This window comes from Hyperoodon ampullatus (genome assembly GCF_949752795.1).
Source record: "Hyperoodon ampullatus genome assembly, chromosome: 13".
In the NCBI taxonomy this organism is placed as follows: Eukaryota; Metazoa; Chordata; class Mammalia; order Artiodactyla; family Ziphiidae; genus Hyperoodon; species Hyperoodon ampullatus.
In genome coordinates this window covers 38,080,154-38,103,294 of record NC_136926.1, presented here as the reverse complement: position 1 = coordinate 38,103,294, position 23,141 = coordinate 38,080,154, and the positions used below count along the sequence as shown (strand labels likewise).

General features: G+C 37.8%; 1 protein-coding gene across 1 annotated transcript in view; it reads right to left on the bottom strand.

Moving 5' to 3' along the window:
• Window positions 1-3,578: 3,578 nt before the first annotated feature.
• YES1 (YES proto-oncogene 1, Src family tyrosine kinase) overlaps window positions 3,579-23,141 on the bottom strand; it is a gene marked incomplete at its 3' end in the record, with an annotated part of 78,539 nt that continues 58,976 nt past the window's right edge. The window contains exons 4-12 of the mRNA XM_079717583.1: window positions 21,370-21,468; window positions 19,001-19,104; window positions 18,764-18,913; window positions 16,319-16,474; window positions 15,971-16,150; window positions 9,315-9,391; window positions 7,984-8,137; window positions 4,650-4,781; window positions 3,579-3,787 (exon numbers count right to left, since the gene is read on the bottom strand). Coding sequence (XP_079573709.1) covers window positions 3,579-3,787; window positions 4,650-4,781; window positions 7,984-8,137; window positions 9,315-9,391; window positions 15,971-16,150; window positions 16,319-16,474; window positions 18,764-18,913; window positions 19,001-19,104; window positions 21,370-21,468 — 1,261 coding nt within the window. The remainder of the gene's footprint in view (window positions 3,788-4,649; window positions 4,782-7,983; window positions 8,138-9,314; window positions 9,392-15,970; window positions 16,151-16,318; window positions 16,475-18,763; window positions 18,914-19,000; window positions 19,105-21,369; window positions 21,469-23,141) is intronic.

Genomic DNA, 23,141 nt, shown 5'->3' with positions numbered 1-23,141 from the left:
AATGGGAAGACTGATTGGAAAGATACTATTTCTTACAAGTTAACTTATAAACATAATGTAATCCTAACCAAAATCTCACTTAAACTTTTTTGGAGTATGAAAAATAAAGTCTAAACTTCATCAAGAACTTGCCAGAATACCAAGATGAAGAAAAAAAAAAAAAAGAATCGCAAAGGCAACTTGCTTAATTATTAAAATGCATTATCAAGTGGTTAGTAATTTAAAGTATTATACTGACGTCAGAATGGCCAGTTAACTGGACAAAACCAATACAGTGGGCATGGATTAACCAATAATTGGTGCTGGGAAAATTAACTGTATGGGAAACAATCACGCTAGACTCATAAGTCACATTTTATACCCAAATAACTTCCAAAGGAATTAAAGAATGATGTAAAACACAAAAGCATAAAATGTAACAGATGAGATGAATATTTAATCTTGGGATGCAAAGAACTGTTTAGGCATAAAAAAGATTTTATAACATACAAATGTACAACTTAAATGTCAAAAAAATTACATGCAAACTTAAAAGGCAAACAGCAAACTAGGAAAACATTCTTAAGTTGAGAAACTATTACTGTACTGTATAAGAAATATTTAATAAATGTTTACTAAATGATGTGTTTGTTGATTAAATGTTACTTTTCTGAAATTAGGGAAAAACAAAGCTAAAAATTTTGATAATATAACAGTAAACGGCAATTATTATTACCTTATTGAAAATAACAAATGCTTTTGATTGGCCATTCATAATTTAGTATCTTATTTTCATTAAACCTATAATAGAAGTGTAAAACAGACAGAAATAAGGCTCACATATTTTTCATTTTTAGAAAATTGAATCCCTTATGATCAAAAGTAGTTATTCTATTTTATACCCTTCACACAGATTCTTCTGTGAATAGCTTCACTTAAATCACTTAGGTTTCTCTGTATAATACATTAAAACTGTAGTTGCTGATATAATTAAAAAAAAAAAACCTGTAAAAATAATGTCACTCACCTGACATGGAAAATTAACCACACAGAATGAGTTCAATAATGTTCTGAATTTCATAAAGAATTGATTTAACTCTGCTCAAGAGTCATAACTCAACACTTTTTTTCCCCAATGGAAGAAGAAACAGAATATACTTTGCTTCAAATACCAATTCTTAAAACACTGATGAGAAAGTATGAGTAGTGGCTAAAAAGATAAATGGGTGCATTCAATGAAAATTTTTATTTCAATTATCCACAAAACAATATAATAACACTTTATAAAAATATTAAGTTTTAGGCTACCATTATTCATTTAAAAAAGTGTGCTAGAAGGCTGTTTTTGCCAACTTCCTCTTTTGGTAAGGAAAACACATTAAGAGGTTGAAGAAGAAAAGCTGTTGGGAAAAATCTTCAAATGTACAAAGTTGTTTATTTTTCTCAGCAATTTAAAAATACATAACCATTTAAACTGAATACACATTAAGTTAGTGTTTTATTTCCTAACTATACAATCGATATTATAAAGAACTGCTCCATTCAGTTAAAACCTAATGAATATCATCAACTTTTTCTGGCCTATTTTTCTGAAGAGAATTAGTACATAAACATATAATTTTATCCTTTTTAAAATGCTTAGAAAAATTGTAATATCATAGTTCACACAAAGCCCTTTAAAACTCTGATGTCACAGGTTGTAGACGTTAAAGGTAAGTGATGACAGCAGAATTCTTGGGAAAATCCTCTTGGAAGAGGGATTCAATACTAAGCAGGTTACGTAAACATAAGAAGCCACCACAATTTTTAGTACCAGAACTGCTGCCAACCTGCATGAAGTTCATCTGTCACATTTTAAAATGGTCTGAATCTCAACATAGATACCACAGCACAGAATTTTAAATTTAATGATCAAATCAGGTATGTGATGGTAGTCAGTAATAATATTCCTAAAATACTGGGACCTGATGTGTTGCTTTATTTAAAGTGTTGACTATAAAAGAGAGTATTTTAAAATGTAAATACCAGACTTTTGTCAGATTCAGTCTCTTTGCTAGACACTTAAACCAGTGATGCTGCTATTCAAATTTGTATTTTGGAATTTTCTTTTTGAGTTAGTCATAAAAATCAGTATTATTCTGTACATTTCACTTCTGTACTTTAAATAGGCAAAATCTGTCCCCCTCTTTTCACCACTGCTATTATTCCGAATATGTTTTCCTCCTCAAATCAACTAAATTCTAGAAGGGAAAAAATGATCATCATTAAGTATATTTAAAAAGTGAATGTAGATTCAAACATGGATTTGAAAACTGGAGTTCTAAAAATGTTTTGCATAAAAAGCTGTATCACTGGAATTAGTGGGAAGCCTTAACTTAGCTATTTTGAGGCTATAGCACTCATTTAGTATTTATGTTAAGAAAGATTAGTTTTATAGTCATACCTTATAACTCTTAAAATCTCAGAAAATAAGTGAGGAGCTTTGAGTGCCAGCAAAGCCATTTTGTCACTCTGTAACGTCAACGTTAAACATTACATTCCATCTCTCTATCTGTAAAACTTTCACATTTTCTTTTCTCATATTTCTTTAAATACATTTTCCTCTCTGTTAGTCTATATTCAATAAGAGCAAAAGTGCATTCAAGTCCCTGATCTAGTGATATTTTATATTTGTGGCACCCATCATTATAAGTACATATTAGCAATCTCACAGTACCAGTCTGTTTTTCAAAAAGGACTATTTAAATGCTGGGTTTATTTTTTTTCATGCTATCTAAAGATTAAAAGATTTCCCCTTGGATTGGATAGTATGATTTCAATTATATATTGCCTTTAAAAACATCAGTGCAACCTTATAAAAGATTAACCCATATTCTAGTTACCTTCATTATTTTAAACTGAGCTATTCAGAAATGATTAAAGTGAAAAATTTCTTCTACTTTCCAGTTCCATGAGTATACTGAGTATTAACATAGTGCATTATACTTTCAAATTCCACTGCTGTTGTCTAACATTTAATCAAGTTTTAGATGCTGTTTATATTCCTTTTTGCTTCTAAAGACCTGGCCCACTTCCATGCAAAGAGAGGCATATATTAAGGTTGCATATTAACTGTTCAACTTAGAAAAAACTTTTAAGAATAATAAATGCAATAAATTTTTAAAAATTGGAATGGAATTGTTTGGTCCCGTAAAGTTCCGTAATTCTAGATTTTATTATGGTATAACTTTTTAATCTCCCAAGTTTTGTCTATACTGATTGATAAATTTCTCTTAATTATGAGTTTGGGGAATAAAAGGTAGTGATTCATAAACAGTAGCCTTGTTGCTCTTCATTGTCATGCTATCACTCAGTCATCAATATCTTAACTATACTTTCTTTGGACCCTGAAGTAAGCTGAAAAATTCATCATTGGTACTTTAGAGTTTAACACTTAGAAAAAAAAAGTGGTTTTGTGCAACCATATCTGTAATTCCAGTTTACCATCAAAAACATGCAGGGTGAAGAAGATTTTCTTCTTTTGATTCCTGTACGTGAGGAAGCCTACACAAGTTCTTTACATTTTGGCAGATTTGTGCATATAAAATTGGCTTCTTGGATTATAAATTTTCTCCTGGCTGGTACTGTGGCTCTGTAGCAGTGAAGTAGTCTTCCAAGAAGGACTGGATATATTCAAACGTTGGTCTTTCATCAGGGTCCTTCTTCCAACAAAGATTCATCAATTCATGTAGGGACTCTGGACAGCCCTGTGGGCACGGCATCCTGTACCCTCGTTCCACCTGTTCCAGCACCTCGCGGTTTACCATACCTATCACGCAAGATTCAAACACCAAAAAACAGTGACGCCAAACACCACTAGCAAAAAGAACAAATCCCCTAACCACTAACTAATTGGAGGTATATTCGAGTGAGTTTATTTAGTGAAACGTTTCTTTCAACAAAGAAATAAAGTAAATTTTAAATGTCAAAGTACATCAACAAGAGCTTAGAAAATGCTAATCTGTTTCAACATATCTTTCTTCATTCCACCTAAAATCTGGCTTTTAATACTAATGAGAATTTTAATACAATGAGAATTCAGAGTGCTACTCTGAGGTACTGATACTTTCTGATACTAGCAGTTAATAATGACCAAACTTGGGCTAATGAGGAACAGTGGCAAGACAGTGTCTGAAAGAACTTTCAAACAGGAATTCAGAAGAAAGAGTGCTAGTCCTGGTTTTGCCAAATATACTAATTATGTTATTTTATATCAAGTCACTTCCTTGAAACAGTTTCCTTATCGACTGTCACCTGTTTGACTTACCTCAAGTTATTACACAGTTCCTTTCTTGTATTCCTCTGTAATCCCCACAAACCCCATCAGCAGTGCACCCTGTGTTATCACAGGGTAAGCACACCCTCAATTACCTGGGGAAGGAGAGGACTAGGATATATTTATGCTCATCTCCTAAGAGAACAGTAGAGCGAAAAGGTCCTTTTAGAAAATGCCCTCAAGGGAGAAAACTGAGCACACCTTACCCTATCTCAAGGACTGTGGCTCTCATAGACTGCTCCCCATCCAATGACAAAAAAAAAAAAAAAAAGAAGAGACAGAAAAATAAAGGTCTCCCCCAACCCCTTACACTTTTGCTCATAATAAACTCCAGTTATATGAAATGCAAACTTACCTGGATATGGCACTCTGCCCTTTGTTACCAGTTCCGTCTGCAGAATTCCAAATGACCATACATCAGACTTTATTGTAAATCGACCATATAGTGCAGCCTCAGGAGCTGTCCATTTGATTGGAAATTTTGCACCTAAACAGTATTGACAAGCTTGCTTCAGTAATTTGTTTTTCCTCTATTTGTGTAAATCTGGCATAAGCAAGGTTAATTTTTTGTCACTATCCCTACTGTCATGTCATCAGTGTCAAATTCTTCAAAAGTACAAGATACATGGGAAAATTTTCTTTAATACTATTTAAAATTTGCATTAATAAAAATCACATTTCTTCCTGATAAGATATTCAATGACAGAATGGCTGGTGGGGATAGAAAATCATTCAAGAAAATAGAGGTGGGGGCGTCCCTGGTAGTGCACTGGTTAAGAATCCGCCTGCCAATGCAGGGGACACGAGTTCGAGCCCTGGTCCAGGAAGATCCCACATGCCATGGAGCAACTAAGTCTGTGCGCCACAACTACTGAGCCTGTGCTCTAGAGCCCGCAGGCCACAACTACTGAAGCCCATGTGCCTAGAGCCCGTGCTCCGCGACAAGAGAAGCCACTGCAATGAGAAGCCCGTGCACCTCAACGAAGAGTAGCCCGCGTGCAGCAACAAAGACCCAATGCAGCCCAAAATAAATAAATTAATTTAAAAAAAAAGAGAGCGGTAAAAACTCTAGTAAGAAGCAACCAAATACATGGGTTATAGGATCTATAACTTTTAAGTCAGTCTAGCTCCTAGTAGTTCTAACTGTTGGTTGCCAAGAACCTATTCTATCGGTTCTAACGTCTACTGGTTTTCGACCACAATCTCCTTTCTAAATATTTTATGATATCTCTCTGGAAAATTTTATTGTACTATCATTTTTAAAAGCCTAAAAGACTAAAAAATATTTAGTCAAACATTTAGTGTATACTTACTTTTTATGCACAAGACATTATGCTAATTGTTACAGGAGACACAAAAACATAGCCTTTGTGACATTTATACACTTAAAGTGAAAATGAGATTACAGGTGTCTTAAATACTTGAAGTTGCTTGTATATGTATATAATGTTGTAAAATAGTTCTTTAGATGTTCAAACAGAAGATCAATTTTCATTAGCACAATCACAAAAGGTTTCATTTAAAAAGTGGAGGCTAAGTTTAGCCTTAAAGAATGCTTAGAATTTTTGCAGGTAAAGATTAAAGAATAGGAAGATATTTCAGCTGGAGGGAACAGCACAAACATATGGAGATTGAAAAGAAAGCACTGTGTTGAAGACAGGGTTTCTCAACCTGGGGACTACTGGCATTTGGGGCTGGATAATTCTCTGCTTGGTTGGGGCTAGCTTGTACTTTGCAGGGTGTTTAGTGGTATGCTGGGCCACCCCCAGTAGATGCCAGTAGCAGCCTCCCAGTTGTAACAACTAAAAATGTCTAAAGGGACTTCTCTGGCGGTCTAGTGGGTAAGACTCCACACTTCCACTGCAGGGGGCACGGGTTCGATCCCTGATCGGAGAACTGAGACCCCTCATGGTGCGTGGCACGGCCAAAAAAATAAGTAATAAAAAAAAAATAAAAATGTCTCAAGATGTTGCCAAATGTCCCTCGGGGAGCAGTACCACCACCCCTGGTTGAGAACTGTGATTTAGGGAACAGTTCCCAGTGGTTTGTGTACCAACACAGTCAGTGACAAAAAGATACAGTCCAATGAAAAAAAGAGAAAAAAGATCACATATCAATTCATAAAGCTAAAATCATTAATTTATAGGTATATCCTGTATTCTGAGATTACATTCTTCCCACCTGTATAGTGTTAAAATGCTCTTTCTTATATGAAATGATGGTAATAGTGGATAGCTGAAAAAAAGTTTTTTTGGGTATATCTACTAAATAAATCTTTGCTAACCTTTATGTTGGTCTTACTAGTTTGTATTGAAATAGTCTGTTTATAATTCAGTTGCAGACAGACATTAGTCAGTGAGCTCCCTGACAGCAGAAATCATGCCTCTTACAACTGTGCCCTGACGTCCAGCACGTGGAAGGACTCAAATGTTTGTTAAAGACAAGCTGGAACTAGACAGTAGGAGATGCTGAATGCCCAGGTATCTTTTTTATAGGTGTGGAGGCCTGAAGGTTTCATCAGGATGAACAACCTATGTGCTGATCTGCACTCGACCTTACTTACTCTCTGCCTGTCAAAGTTACACTCTTTCTTTTCATAGTGGACTGAGCGTCCACTATGTTAGGTAATGTCAGGCACTCTACATCTATTAATGCATTAAGTTTCACAACAATCTTGAAAAGTAAGTATTACCATCTAATATTTATAAGTGAGGAGACTGAGGCCCAGTCAAAAAGGTTAGGTAACTTGGGTGAAATCTCTGGGCTAACAGGAGATGGAACTGGAACTCAAAAACCCACACTCTTCCTGTATGCATATATTTTGCCCTTTAAATGTGTACTGAATGAGAGCTCAGAGAGATAGACACCAAATAAAAGAACTGACCTGTTGTAATTTCTGTAAGCTCCCCTCCCTCACTGTTTACAGTGTCAATCTTATTAAGTGTTTTTCTTTTTTTTTTTGTGGTACGTGGCCCTCTCACTGTTGTGGCCTCTCCCGTTGCGGAGCACAGGCTCCGGACGCGCAGGCTCAGCAGCCATGGCTCACGGGCCCAGCCGCTCCGCGGCATGTGGGATCTTCCCGGACCGCGGCACGAACCAGCGTTCCCTGCATCGGCAGGCGGACTCTCAACCACTGCGCCACCAGGGAAGCCCTTATTAAGTATTTTTATTTACTACAATTTTATATATAATAAAGAATTATTGTAAATCTGGCATGGAAATGGTTTCCAAAGCCTTTATAGAACTGTATGCTATTTCTTGTAATATTAACTCCTAGTCCTTAGTGTAGTAAAAACTGGATGGTTCTGAAGTTCGTTACAAAAGTTATTTTAAAATGTTTCTTATTTGTTGGCATGCCAAAGGAAGTGTGAAGAGGAGAATACTGCTTGCTATATTTATAATGCAAAGAACACCCACAGTCAGATTCTTCCTTGGGGGAAATAACTATCAGAAAGCCACAGTACTATGCACCGTGTATAATTTTATGAATAAAAATCAATGTTTTTATGACTCTTTTTTTTTCTTTTCCTTTCTTTTTTATTGGAGTACAGTTGCTAATGTTTCTATGACTCTTCTGAGCAGACCGAGAGCTGTTCTTCTTATTCTGTAAAACCCTGTATATTCAAAAGAATGGTAAGAAAAATCCATGGAAAATGAGGTTACAAGCATTTATTGAAAAGTCATTTTACCTTGTCTAGCTGTATACTCATTGTCTTCAATTAACCTTGCTAAGCCAAAATCTGCTATTTTGCACACAAGGTTTTCTCCTACAAGAATGTTAGCAGCCCGAAGATCTCGATGAATATAGTTCATTCTTTCAATATACGCCATACCATCAGCAATCTTGGGAAGAAAAAAAACATATATGATACAAAGGGAAGGAGGGAGAGGACAATTCTGGTTAATGTTATGTCAGATCGCTGAAGAATCATATATCTTCAAAAGAGATGATGGTAACGGGGCATAGTCTAGCAGATAATAATAAGAACAGAAAACCTTTTAATGGAGGGGGAGGGACAGAGGGAGAGAGAGGGAAGGAGAGAAGGAGAGGGGATAGGGGAGTAGGAGAAAGGCCCACAAAGCCTGAAGCATTTACCTGGCCCTTTCCAGAAACAGTTTGCCGGCCCCTAGTATAGAGGGGCTCAGAGCCTTGAGCTCAGGTGTGTGGACGAGGCTTGACATATGCTAAAGTCTCACAGGTATGGTTTCTTGGTATAAAGTTTCTCTAAATTGCTAGATACCATGGACATCTGGACACTCACTGAGAGAGGAGTCTTAGACCCAATGTGTCAACCAAAGCCAATAAAAGGCCCCTTGAATACCTACCACACATGTGAATATAACTTTTAATAGTTTTCATTTATATTTAAAAACAAAAATCCAGAATAGTAAAACTATCCCATCTTTAACTGTATACTGCCATCTTAATTCTTGTTTTGGACTATATTAAATAAGAAATTCAGCATATACTTTATTTATTTATTTATTTATTTATTTAAAGACCAATATTATTAATTATTTTAGGTATATTACTTTCCAACCTTCTATCCTGGTAGGATCAGTATGATACTATGTTGCTTAATATCTGCCTATCTATGGCATCACACTCCCAGCTTTGTTCAGGGCCTTTTGCAGCACACACTTTAGATTTCTAATATTTTCTTTGGAATAGTGATCATTCATTGTCATAAAATTTATCTACTGAAATATAAATACATATAGATTTTATATTTGTGGATGCATATGTTTCTGAAAGGCCATATGATACAGGACAGCACTGTACTGGGAGTTACTTACCTGATTCTAATACTAATAAGTTATATGACATTTAGATACCTGGGTCCTCAAGATACTACAGTATCTGTAACATACGGAGTTCAGACTGGATTATCTGTAATGTTCCTCCCAGCTCTAAAATTCCATGATTTCACTATTTGAACAATAGTATCTACTAAGATTAGTTGACATTTTTAATGTACACTTGCAATTCAAATGGACACATTTATAAACACACAAGTACCTGAGCAGCCATGTCAACCAGTTGTGGGAGCTTCAAGTACTTTCCATCTCCCTCCTTCAGGAAATCTAATAAGCTCCCTGTAACAGACAGCAAGACATTCATGAAAAATAAGCAAATCTTAAATCAGAATTGCAACAAACATTCCCCTACCTCCAAACAAATCATATCACAATACAAAACTTCAGCTTTTTATTCTTCAATATTTTTTGCAGCTTTGGAATTTCTGAATAATTATCTTTAAGATTCTAAAAGAGGGCCCTAAACTGAATTTTTTAAAACTTCTGATAACATGAAAAAAAAAGGGAAAATGCAATCATCTCACCAGATTACAGACATTCTTTCCTTGTTTGCTTTGATCAAAATCAGTCCAATTTTTAGTCAAGAAGTAGTATTAGATACTTATATTTTTAAGTCAATCTGTAACAAGAGCTCAGACAACTTGAGGACATCTTGGGGTACTTGAAACTAAAGCTAGGTGGCTAAATAAATGAGGTGATGTGAAGTGTTAGTACAACCAACTTCTCTCAATTTTAGCAGAAGATACCATGCAACAGCAAAGTACTATGCATTACAGCAGAGATAAAGGCTGGAAAGAAAATGTCTAATTGCTATTCTATTACAGGTTAAAAGCTTACCATGTACCTGAATTTAATCACGAGAAAATGTCAGACAAACCCAAATTAAGGCACATTTTATAGAACAACTTTGTTCTCTTAAAAAAAATAACAATGTTATGAAAGACAAGAAAACCTGAGGACTGCTCCAGATTAAAGGAGACTAAAGAGATGGATGACTAAAAGCAACGCATGGCCACGGACTAGATACCAGATAGGGGGGAAATTACTATAATCATCACTGGGACAATTGGTGAAATCTGAATATGAACTGTATTTTAGGCAACAAAATTGTAACCATGTTACATTTCTTGAATTTGATCATTGTACTGTGGTTATGTAAGACAATGTTCTTGTCTTCAGAAGACAAACTGAAGTATTTAGAGGTAAAGCGAGCATAACGTCTGCAATGTACTCTCAAATGGTTCGGGAAAAAACCCTCACATTTATTCATACATATATATAGCACTGGGCGAATCTGGCTGAAACATACATGGGAATTCTTTGTATTATTTTTGCAACTTTTCTATAAGTTTAAAAGTACTTCAAAATAAAAGTAAAATAAAACAAAAAACAAGGCAAGGCAAAGAAAGCCCTTTCCGTGTTGACAGGACTATGAAGCAAGGCACAGTCATGACTTGGTCTCTTCATTTATAGAGATTCGAAGTCAGGGAATATCTCTTTTCCTCTGGTCCATCTATGGCAGGGAGGACATGTTACTGTGTTTGTCCATTTATCTGCCCTTTCAAATATTTACTGAGGGTCTACTACATGTGAGGCACTGTAAAAGGCATAGAAGATACAAAGATAAATAAGATCTTAAAATACTATATGAAAGTATAGTATATAGATCTAGAAACTAGATGCACACAAATAATGTCCAGTAGGTGTTATAAAAGTTACGAAATTGAGCTATTTGTAATGAGGTGGATAGACCTAGAGTCTGTCATACAGAGTGAAGTAAGTCAGAAAGAGAAAGACAAATACCGTATGCTAACACATATATACGGAATTTAAGAAAAAAAAATGTCATGAAGAACCTAGGGGTAAAACAGGACACAGACCTACTAGAGAATGGACTTGAGGATATGGGGAGGGGGAAGGGTAAGCTGTGACAAAGCGAGAGAGAGGCATGGACATATATACAGTACCAAACGTAAGGTAGATAGCTAGTGGGAAGCAGCCTCGTAGCACAGGGAGATCAGCTCGGTGCTTTGTGACCGCCTGGAGGGGTGGGATAGGGAGGGTGGGAGGGAGGGAGATGCAAGAGGGAAGGAATATGGGAACAGATGTGTATGTATAACTGATTCACTTTGTTATAAAGCAGAAACTAACACACCATTGTGAAACAATTATACTCCAATAAAGTTGTAAAAAAAAATAAAGTTACTGTAAAACTACAGTGGAGACACGATGGATCTGGTTAATTCTATGGAAAAATCAGGAAAGGCTTCACAGAGGAGATGCATCTTGAAGAAGAATGGGGGCAGATAGGGAATTCCAGGAAGAGAGAATAACAAGTACAAAGGCAGTAATTAATGAAACGGCACAGTAAGTTCAAGGAACTGAAAACGGTCCTTCCTATGCAAGAACATGGGCCCAAAGACGGGAACTGATGAGAAAGAGGCTGCAGGAGTCAGAACACAGAAGGCAATGCATAAATGGACTTTATCTTTTTTATATGAAGTTTTATAGAGAAGCAATATGATCAGATTTATGTTGAAAAAGCAATCACTCCAATTTGATGAATGAAATTGGACTAAAATTGCATAAAAGGAGTAAGTTTAAAAGTTCCTGCAATAGTCTAGGAAAGAGTGAGAAGAGGAACATTTCCAGAGACACTTAATAAATGGAATTAACAGCCTGCAATAGACTATTATTACATAAGGGGGTGGGAAAGTGAAGACTGCGGGGCCTCACTGCCAGAGTCTGTGTTTCTAACACGTGTCCAGGTGATGCTACTGCTGCCGCACCCGATGTTCCAGAGTCTCTTTCCCCTTTCCAAACAGGGCAAGTACAAGAATAGTCACTGCAGCACTGTCTGTGATGGTGCAAACTAAAAGCAACCTAAGTGTTCACTGGGAAAGGAATGAATAAACAATGGAATACGCACAGAGAATTTCATTCAATAGTTAAAAGTACACAAATGAGATCTTCCCTTATCCACATGAGTAACTCTCAAGCATGTAATGCTGAACGAAAATAAAGCCGGTTAAATTTATGTAATTTAAAAACATACAAATACTGTTAATAGGTAACTATATATTAGTAAAAGTATATCAACATGAAAAACAGAGATGGGAAAAGCAACAACTTCAAAACTGAGGTTACCTCTGAAGGGAATGGGCTCAAGGAGGGGTAAAAACAAGGATTCAGTTAAATCTTTAATGTGTTGTTTCCTTAGTAGAAAGATCTGAAGCAAATACGGCAAAATGTAAACATTAGTTAAATTTGGATGGTAGGGGCATGGGTGTTATGGTATTCTTTGTTTGAAATATTCTGTAATTTAAAAAGAGTAAAATGGCTAGTTAGGAAGTAAAGATGTAATACTGTCTGTTCTTTAAAGAATCTTGGGGCTTCCCTGGTGGTGCAGTGGTTAAGAATCCACCTGCCAACGCAGGGGGACAGGGGTTCAAGCCCTGGTCCCGGAAGATCCCACATGCCACAGAGCAACTAAGCCCGTGTGCCGCAACTACTGAGCCTGCACTCTAGAGCCCACGAGCCACAACTACTGAAGCCCACGTGCATAGAGCCTGTGCTCCCCAACAAGAGAAGCCACCGCAATGAGAAGCCCACGCACTGCAACAAAGAGTAGCCCTCACTTGCCGCAACTAGAGAAAGCCCATGCACAGCAACGAAGACCCAATGCAGCCCAAAATAAATAAATAAAATAAATAAATTTAAAAAAAAAAGAATCTTGGCTGTGAAGGGAAGCAAAAGGTAAAGAGAAGTTGGTGAAAAGCAGATGTTGGGACCAAGAGAGGGTTTTCATTTTAAACAAAAGGAAGGATTTAACTGTCCTTAAACAGAGGAAGGAACACTTCTTTTTCTTAGCCTGCAAGACAGACTGATGTTATATAAATACTCTGCATGACAATGCTGAATATACAGAAAGAAGCAAAAGCTACAGTTCTTTGTTTTGGGATTTAGAATCTAGATAAGGAGCCATGATCAATCCACTATGTAGAACATCATTCAGTGTAATGATATTTGCTAAAACAGCACAAAGGCTGCAGAGCTCAGAAATCCAGGACTGGAATGTGTGTTATTTTGACAATTCTTTTTTTCTGATCTTTAACCAATTACAACAAATCCCCCCTCCCTTAAAAGTTTCTTATATCCATTTATCAGAGCATTTTGGATCATATCAGTGGGTCCTTAACCTTTTTTTGGTTATGGGTTATTTTGAGAATCTGATGAATGAGAGAGTCTATGGACTCTCTTTCTAGAAAAACATACATAACTGTGCAAAAATTGACAGAGAACTTCAGAGGAAGTTCACTGATCCTCTGAAGCTCATTCATGGCAGAGAGAGCATGTACTCGATAAGTAATTATGAAACCAATTCAGAGCAGTCCTTAAGTTTGTCTCATATACCTCTCGGGCCTTATTTCCAACCAGTTACCTTCTATACTTTCCACTACCCATAGTTTTGTTCCCCATTTCCTCATAGCTCTGCAGAAAAATACTGATACCCTTCACTATACTTATTCGTGTCCTTCATAATCTTAAAGGGTATTTCAAGACTTGTCTTTTCTACTGATATTTCTCATTTTATTCCAACCTATGTTATCTCTTCCTCAATTTCTATGTTACTTACTGAATGTGTCAAAACACCTAGAAATCCATTATGCTTTGAACTTGTTTGTTTATAGCGAGCTGTTATTTACTTTTATACTGAAAATTAACTTATCAGGTTAGGTCTTTTCTCTCTTAATTCAATGTAAGTTGAATAAAGATGGCTTTATTTCTTTGATACCTTATAATACTGGCACACTGTTTAAATATTAGAAGCATTCAATACATTTTAATTGTTAACAATTTCTAGAGCTTTCTGATTACAAAGAGAACACACGAAGCAATGAGTTTGGATAGATTATGGAGAGCCAAGTTCTAAGTGCCTGAATAGCAAGATGGGGAATTACAGAGTTTAAAACTAGAAGGGCCTCTCTCGCCTCCCTGCTTCCAAGATGACCAAGAAAAGAAGGAATAATGGTCGTCCCAAAAAGGTCCGTGGCCACGTGCAGCCTATTCGCTGCACCAGCTGTGCCCGATGCGTGCCCAAGGATAAGGCCATTTAAGAAGCTCGTCATTCAGAACATCGTAGAGGCTGCAGCCGTCAGGGACATTTCCGAAGCGAGTGTTTTCGACGCCTGTGTGCTTCCCAAGCTGTATGTGAAACTGCATTACTGCGTGAGTTGTGCCATTCACAGCAAGGTAGTCAGGAATCGTTCTCGGGAAGCCCAGAAGGACCGAACACCTCCACCCCGATTTAGACCTGCGGGTGTTGCCTCATGACCTCTGCCAAAGCCCATGTAAGACGCTAAGTCCTTAAAGACTAAAGAAATACTGTCCCCTGGAAAGACAATAAAATGGAAATTATACTTTAAAAAAAATAAAAAAATAAACTAGAAGGGGCATTTGTGATCTTGTATTCGAAACCTCCCATCTAGAAATAATCCTAACCCAGCAATCTGACAACACAGACTTCTACCATATTCCCCAATTAAATATTTCTTTAAATCAATATACAAAGCTAAACGAACCATTAGCTTTATCTCCACTATATTCTTATGCTATCAATATCCTGACTTAAACTTTCTCCTTGTCCCTTTTCTCCCTTCTAGTTCATCTAATATACTCTGACATGGGATATTTGGCAGTTGTTTGAAGTAGAGATTCTTTGCCAAAAGTGCCATGTGCTTTGGGAGCTTTAGGTAATGTTTTGGCTCTCAATTAGTAGGCTATGTCAATTCTTAACTTTTGGTTTTTCTGTTTCTTTTGGGGGGAAATATTTTCTTATGGTCAATGTGTAGCTTGTAGTTGGTCCTGTCACCGCTAGATGGAGTTACATCACTGACCAAGATGGACAAATGGTGAGGGATGACTCCATCAGTGGCTTTAACTGCAGATTAGTGACTCATTAAGACTAAAAAAAGGAGATAAAATTCAAAAGGATAAAAAGCAGGCCTGTCAGCAAGCATATCTGGTGACTTACTAGTTCCTCTTCTAACGCATCATCAGCAAAGGGAAAAAGAGAGAACAGTGACAGCCTTCCCTTCTCCTTTCCCTGGCCCTAACCAACCCTGTTACTGAAGATCCCACACATTGGGGTCTGGGGTTTGGAGAAACGGAGAAATTTCAGTTGACAGTAGTGGAAAAAAGCAGTTTCTAGGATTCCTGAGTGAGATTATATTAAAACTAGATAAAGTTAATTTTCTTAACTTTACCTGATTTCTTTGCTTTAGTACTAAAGATATAAATAGCCTTCTGATTGCATTATTTTAAATCAACTAGTGTGAATACTTTTCTTCTTTTTCACCTTCCCAGCTATTCCACTGACTTTAGTCAAATGGAATGAAGGACTATTTACTTTCAAAATAAATTCAGTGCCTTATTTCCTTTTTAAACTCTGTACTATCATTTGGAATAACTGGAGCTAATTTCCATTAAACAAAATGTCAGGGGCTTCCCTGGCGGCGCAGTGGTTGAGAATCCGCCTGCCTATGCAGGGGACACGGGTTCGTGCCCCGGTCCAGGAAGATCCCACGTGCCGCGGAGCAGCTGGGCCCGTGGGCCATGGCCACTGAGCCTGCGCGTCTGGAGCCTGTGCTGCGCAACGTGAGAGGCCGCAACAGTGAGAGGCCCGCATACCGCAAAAAAAAAAAAAAAAAAAAAAAGTCAGGTTTTCTCTTTTCACATGTCTACGTAAAAAATCTTAAGTTAGAAAATACAGTAAAAATCTGTATGCATAAAAATAGAGATGAAGACTTAAAATTTATAATAACATGAATACCCCATGAGATACTAACATACACATACCTTTTGACATAAATTCAGTGACAATGTAAATTGGCTCTTCAGAAACAACAGCATATAGTGGAACAAGTTTATCATGTCTTAACTTTTTCATTATCTGAGCCTCCTGAAGAAAAGCTTCTGGCATCATTGTACCTGGTTTTAGTGTTTTGATTGCAACTTTTGTGGTTCCATTCCATGTTCCTAGAGAAACAACCCACATTTCACTATTTTAACCTATATTTTAAGAGATTTACAACAAACTTCAATGAGCAGCAGTAACCTCAAATATTTCAACATATCTTATCATAAATTGGGGCATTTTCATCTATGGCTAAACAATGACAAAAAACAAAAGTTCAGGCTCCTTACCCATCCATACTTCACCAAAACATCCTTGTCCTAGTTTAACCTCCAGTCGCAAAGATTCTCGAGGGATTTCCCAAGCATCTTTTGCTAGACCTTGAGTCTGGGGTTTCACAGTTGGACACACAGTTGTTAACTTATGGCATAAACCATCAGCATGTTCTAGATAAATGAATAAACTACACTGTAAAATGAATAACTTACAAAAATTAAGGTACATATAATTGTACCAGTGTTTTTAAAAGTTTATATTATAGGAAATAAAAACAATGTTCTATCAGTTTTATTACAAAAGCCCAAACACAAAAAGGGAGTTGCATAAAAGAAAAACATACAAGAAGTCAAACATTTTATTAAATACATTTTAAAAGTTATTATTTATTATATATTTATTATGTCCCATTATGTACCAGCTATTGTGCTAATTCAGCCCTTTACAAATATCTCATATAAATAAGACTTAGAAAACTTAAGCAACTTTCACAAGGTGACCCAGTAAATACATGATAGAGATGGGTTTCAAACCCTAGATCTGACTGCCTCCAAAGTTCTGCTTTTGACCACTGTGCTTCATTTCTTCCCAAAGAGAATGTTACCATTAATTGTTATTTCTAAAAACCACAAGCAAGGAACTTCCCTGGTGGCTCAGTGGTTAAGAATCCGCCTGCCAATGCAGGGGACACAGGTTCGATCCCTAGTCTGGGAAGATCCCACATGCCGCGGAGCAACTAAGTCTGTGTGCCACAACTACTGAGCCTGTGCGCCACAACTACTGAGACTGCATGCCACAACTACTGAAGCCTGCATGCCTAGAGCCCATGGTCCACAAGAGAAGCCCCTGCAATGAGGAGCCCGTGCACTGCAATGAAGAGTAGCCCCTGCTCTCCGCAACTAGAGAAAGCCCACGAGCAGCAATGAAGACCCAACACAGCCAAAAATAATAAATAAACATTTAAATAAATAAATAAAATAAAAACCACAAGTACAAAAAGCACACCGAAAATCAAGGAAAAACTTCTTTACTTAGAGGACTGATCTTCAAATAAAGGAGACACAAAAACAGTGAATCCCAAATTTTTAATGGCTTAACTTGTGAATCCTGCTTAGACAATCTTTCTTATGGTAAATATGACGTGCTCCCTTCCATTCTCAACATCCACATCACATCCAATTACAACTGATGACACTGCTTGGTAACATGTTTAATCAGTGTCAAGATTGGTGATTGACTTGATAGACTTAATTTGCAGTTAGCTGTCACTGAAGAAGAAATTGTCATGGAAGCTTCCCCTCCCCTAGTATTAAACATTTAAAGACTTTCAGATTCATTCATGTATCAAACTGAAGATTAAAAATTTTGAGAGAGAAGACTCTAATACTGAATACCTTTCAAAAGTCCTTGAAAGACTGATGAATGTCTACAGTTGCTATAACTTAATTTTCCATGACAAGAAAAATGCATCTTCAGATCAAATTTCATTGGATTTACACTTTAGGAAGTCTTATGTGGTTCAGCCCACGCTGAGGAACGTAACCCAACAGGACATATGATACAGCTTCTTACTTAAGTGTTTAGTTTTACCTACTTAGTAAATGTCCCGAAATAAAATTTTTGCTTTTTTATTATATATATATATATATATTTTTTAATTTATTGATTGATTGATTGATTGATTGATTGATTTTTGCAGTACGCGGGCCTCTCACTGTTGTGGCCTCTCCCGTTGCAGAGCACAGGCTCCGGACGCGCAGGCCCAGCGGCCACGGCTCACGGGCCCAGCCGCTCCGCGGCACGTGGGATCCTCCCGGATCAGGGCACGAACCCGCGTCCCCCGCATTGGCAGGCGGACTCTCAACCACTGCGCCACCAGGGAAGCCCTGCTTTTTTATTTATTGTCACATCTATTTGGTATTTAGCTGTTATGAAATGGAACTCCGATGTAAACAAACACTGTGCCAGTAAGATATAAGGATGCAAATGATGATAGTCTGATTTAGCACATCATCCAAGAACCCAACTCAGGGACTTCTCTGGTGGTGCAGTAGTTAAGAATCCACCTGTCAATGCAGGCGACACGTGTTCGATCCCTGGTCCGGGAAGATCCCACATGCTGCGGGGCAACCAAGCCCGTGCACCACAACTACTGAGCCTCCACTCTAGAGAAGTCACCACAATGAGAAGCCCGCACACCACAAGGAAGAGTGGCCCCTGCTCGCCACAACTAGAGAAAGCCCACATGCAGCAACGAAGACCCAACGCAGCCAAAAAAAAAAAAAAAAAAGAACCCAACTCAATAGTATTATCTGTTCCTCATTTTAAAACTAAAATACATTGGGCACATACTGGGTATAAAGTAGCATGTTAGATCTTAAGAGACATGAAGACATGGATGCTGTCCTCATAAAATTGAACATGAGGAAATAATTTTCACCTTTGAAATATTCACGTACCTGTATAGTGTTTTACCAATTTCTGCAGAGTATCAAATTGTGCTCTGGTTGTGATATAGTATCCACCATTGTCAAGTTTCCTAATTTTGTAGTGTTTCACATTGTCACCCCTTACCTCATCCCAATCACGAATAGAGAGGGAATAAGCACCTAGAAGGGAAAATGAACACTTCTACTATATCTTTCTTAAAATACTGCCCAAGAAAAACTTTATATTTATATTAACAATATTCATACCTTTAGTAGTTTCACTCTCTCTTACTAAGAAAATACCTCGTTGATTCCCAGGATTCAGAAGTAATCTTTCAGCATCTTTTCTTCCCATTTTGCCAAAATACCATCTGGAAAAAAAAATGAGTAGTGTTCTGAGTTAGAAGGGTGTAATAAGCATCAGAAAAATTATACATAGGTATAGTAAGAATGGAATGGGATAGGGAGGATGACAAAGAATAGAACACAGCTTTAAAATACAGTAAAACAGAATGAAAGATCTTTCTTAAATATTACAAGTATTACTATCAGAATATATTCTGTCATAGTATTTTCATGTATTAACTACTCAACAAGTCTCTTAAACTCCACCTGGCAGTCACAGGAACCATAAATACAGAAGGAAAGGCAAAATGACAGCCTTTTAGTCAATGACAGATGAAAATATTAAGATTATAGTTGGAAGAGTAAAAGTGGTTCTCTGGCAACAGTGTGATCATTTGTATTCAGTAAGATGCAAGTAAACCATATCCAAATTATTAGGGACTCTAAATTAGTGTGGGTTCATTTAATACAGTTTTGTGAATAAAAATGTAATTTTTGCTGAGGAGGAGCCACAGAATAGTGGAGAAGAAAGACCAAAGGACAAAATGGAAAGTAACAAGTGCCAAAGCAGAACAGAGAGTTATGGAGACAAATTACACATCACTAATAAAAAAGCAAACAAATATTGATAGAGCACCTACTATGTGCAAGATGCTGGGTTAAGTGCTGTGATATGAAGATGATGTATTATTTATGGATCCCAGATAAACCTGCTTTGACATAAAAGTACAGGCATACCTCATTTTATTGTGTTTTGCTTTATTGCGTCTTTTTAAAAATTGTAGGTTTGTGGCAACCCTGGTCAAGCAAGTCTATCAGAGTCATTTTTCCAATAGCATTTGCTAACTTCGCGTCTCTGTGTCACATTTTGCTAAGTCTTGCAGTATTTCAAACATTTTCTTCCACATAAGACAGCAAACTTAACTGATAAATGTTGTGTGTGATCTGACTGCTCCACCAACTGGCTGTTTCCCCAACTCCCTCTCCTCATGCCTCCCAACTCCCTGAGATACACAATGTTAAATTAGGCCAAGTATTAACCCTACAATGGTCTCTAAGTGTTCCTTTCTCTGAGTGAAAGGAAGAGTCGATCAACGTGGCAAACTTCGTTGTTGATTTATTTTAAGAAACTGCCATGGCCACCCCAGCCATCAGCAGCCACCACTCCGATCAGCAGCCACCAACATGGAGGAAGGACCCTCTATAGCAAAACAACTATGGCTTGCTGAAAGCTCAGACAATGGTTAGCATTTTTTAGCAATAAAGTATTTTTTTTTTTTTTTTTTTTTTTGCTTTACGCGGGCCCCTCACGTGGCCTCTCCCGTTGCGGGGCACAGGCTCCGGACGCACAGGCTCAGCGGCCATGGCTCACGGGCCCAGACGCTCCGCGGCATGTGGGATCTTCCCGGATCGGGGCACGAACCCGTGTCCCCTGCATCGGCAGGCGGACTCTCAACCACTGCGCCACCAGGGAAGCCCAGCAATAAAGTATTTTTAATTAAGGTATGTACATTGCTTTTTTAGACACAGACTGTTGCACACTTAATATACCACAGTGTAGTGTAACCATAACTTTTATGCACTGGGAAACCAACTCACTTTACGGCAATATTTGCTTTATTATGGCTATCTAGAACCAAATCCACAATATCTCTGAGTATGCCTGTAATATGTCACTGAAGGTGAACTTTAACTTTTTGGAAGTTTTAAGAATGGTACATAGAACTCCCATATACCCTCCACCCAGGTTTCCTGTTAACATTTTGCTTTGTCATATTCTCTTTTTCCCTGTGTATGTGTGTGTTTGTGTGGGTGTGTGTATTTCCTTCTGAAATGAATGATAGTTGCAAACATGCTGAATCATTACCTCTAAATGCTTCAGTGTGTACATCCTAAAAGACAAAGATACTCTCTCTCCATAGCCATGGAGCAAGCACCTAAGTCAAGAAGTTAACACTGATACAATAACATCAACAGAGGATAAATTTTTGAAGTGAAAGAGTCTGCAGAATACAAAAAGGGTTAATGCAATTATTTTAAAGTGAAAAAGTAAAGGCTAGGGACTAGGCATAATACAGTATTATAAGTGCAGATTCATTTATGATCCTACTGTAAGCAAATACTATGGCATTAATTATTAATTTTCAAGTAACATCTCCTATTAATACGATACATTAGCTGTATTAAGACTGGTATGTAACTGCACGTGTGTAAAGTTGTGGCTAAGTAGAATGTGCATTAAGACATTTTAAAAATCAAAATAATTAATAAAATATGAAGCAGTGCCATACTCTTCTGCCTGAATGGAATCTGCAGGGGCAACATAATTGCTAGGGATATAGCCATTCTTTCCTGTAGCAATTGATCTTGCTTCCCACCAGTCTCCTTCCCTGCAACACATAAAACAACAATTACCACAAGGTAGACCACAGCTCAGGACACGATCTATTGCAGTGCCATCTTGTATCTGAAATAGACAAGAAGTATTACTTCCATTTTTATTTATGCATTCATTTGATCAAGAATCAAACTCCAAGAAGAATATTAAAAAAATAGGTTACAGGACATCACTGGTGGCGCAGTGGTTAAGAATCCGCCTGCCAACGCATGGGACATGGGTTTAATCCCTGATCCAGGAAGGTCCCACATGTCGTGGAGCAACTAAGTCCGTGCGCCACGACTACTGAGCCTGCGCTCTAGAACCGTGAGCCACAACTCCTGCGCCCATGTGCTGCAACTACTGAAGCCTGTGCGCCTAGAGCCTGTGCCCGGCAACAAGAGAAGCCACCGCAATGAGAAGTCCACACACAACCACGAAGAGTAGCCCCTGCTCGCCGCAACTAGAGAAAGTCCGCACGCAGCAACAAAGATCCAATGCAGCCAAAAAAAAAAATAAAAAAAAACAGATTACATGAATTAAGGGAATAAGGCCAAGCAAAATCACAATTGCGTTGTTTCTGTTTCAAACCAAAAAACAAAACAAAAACCCTGAAAAACAACAACAAAAAAACCACTTTTAGTTATAAAATCTCTTTTTTACGTAACCTAACCTTTCAACCTAAGACAATAAACTATGCTGAATAAAACAATTTGGGAAGTAAATCTTTCAGATTACTCAGTTTCGATGAAATGTTTTCTCATTTAAAAGCTTTACTGAGATATAATTTGTATACCATAAAATTCTCCCGTTTAAGATTTTTTAAGAGTTTTGCAGCCATTACCACTATCAATTTTAGAACATTTTCATCACCCCCAAAAGAAACCCTGTACCCATTAAGAGTTGCTTCCCTGGTGGCACAGTGGTTGAGAGTCCACCTGCCGATGCAGGGGACACAGGTTCGTGCCCCGGTCCGGGAAGATCCCACATGCCGCGGAGGGGCTGGGCCTGTGAGCCATGGCCACTGAGCCTGCATGTCCGGAGCCGCAACGGGAGAGGCCACAATAGTGAGAGGCCCGTGTACCACAAAAAAAAAAAAAAAAAAAAGTTACTTCCCATCCCACCCCTCCCCCACCATTTCCAACCACTAATCTGCTTTCTATTTCTATGGATATGCCCATTGTGGGGGCATTTCATATAAATGGAACGATACAACACGTGGTCTTTTTGACTGGCTTCCTTCACTCAGCATCATTTTTTCAGCATTTATCAGTTGCTCATTCTTTTTTTATTGCTAAATGATTTTTTTTAAATTTTTTTATTCTTTATTCTTTATCAGTTTTGGCTGCATTGGGTCTTCGTTGCTGCGTGAGGGCGTTCTCTAGTTGTGGTGAGCGGTAGCTGCGGCAAGCAGGGGCTACTCTTCGTTGTGGTGTGCGTGCTTCTCATTGCAGTGGCTTCTCTTGTTGTGGTGCACAGGCTTCAGTAGTTGTGGCTCGCGAGCTCAGTAGTTGTGACTTGCAGGCTCTAGAGCGCAGGCTCAGTAGTTGTGACTCACGGGCTTAGTTGCTCCGCAGCATGTGGGATCTTCCCAGACCAGGGATCGAACCCGTGTCCCCTGCACTGGCAGGCGGATTCTTAACCACTGTGCCACCAGGGAAGTCCCAATGATTTTCTTTTTAACAA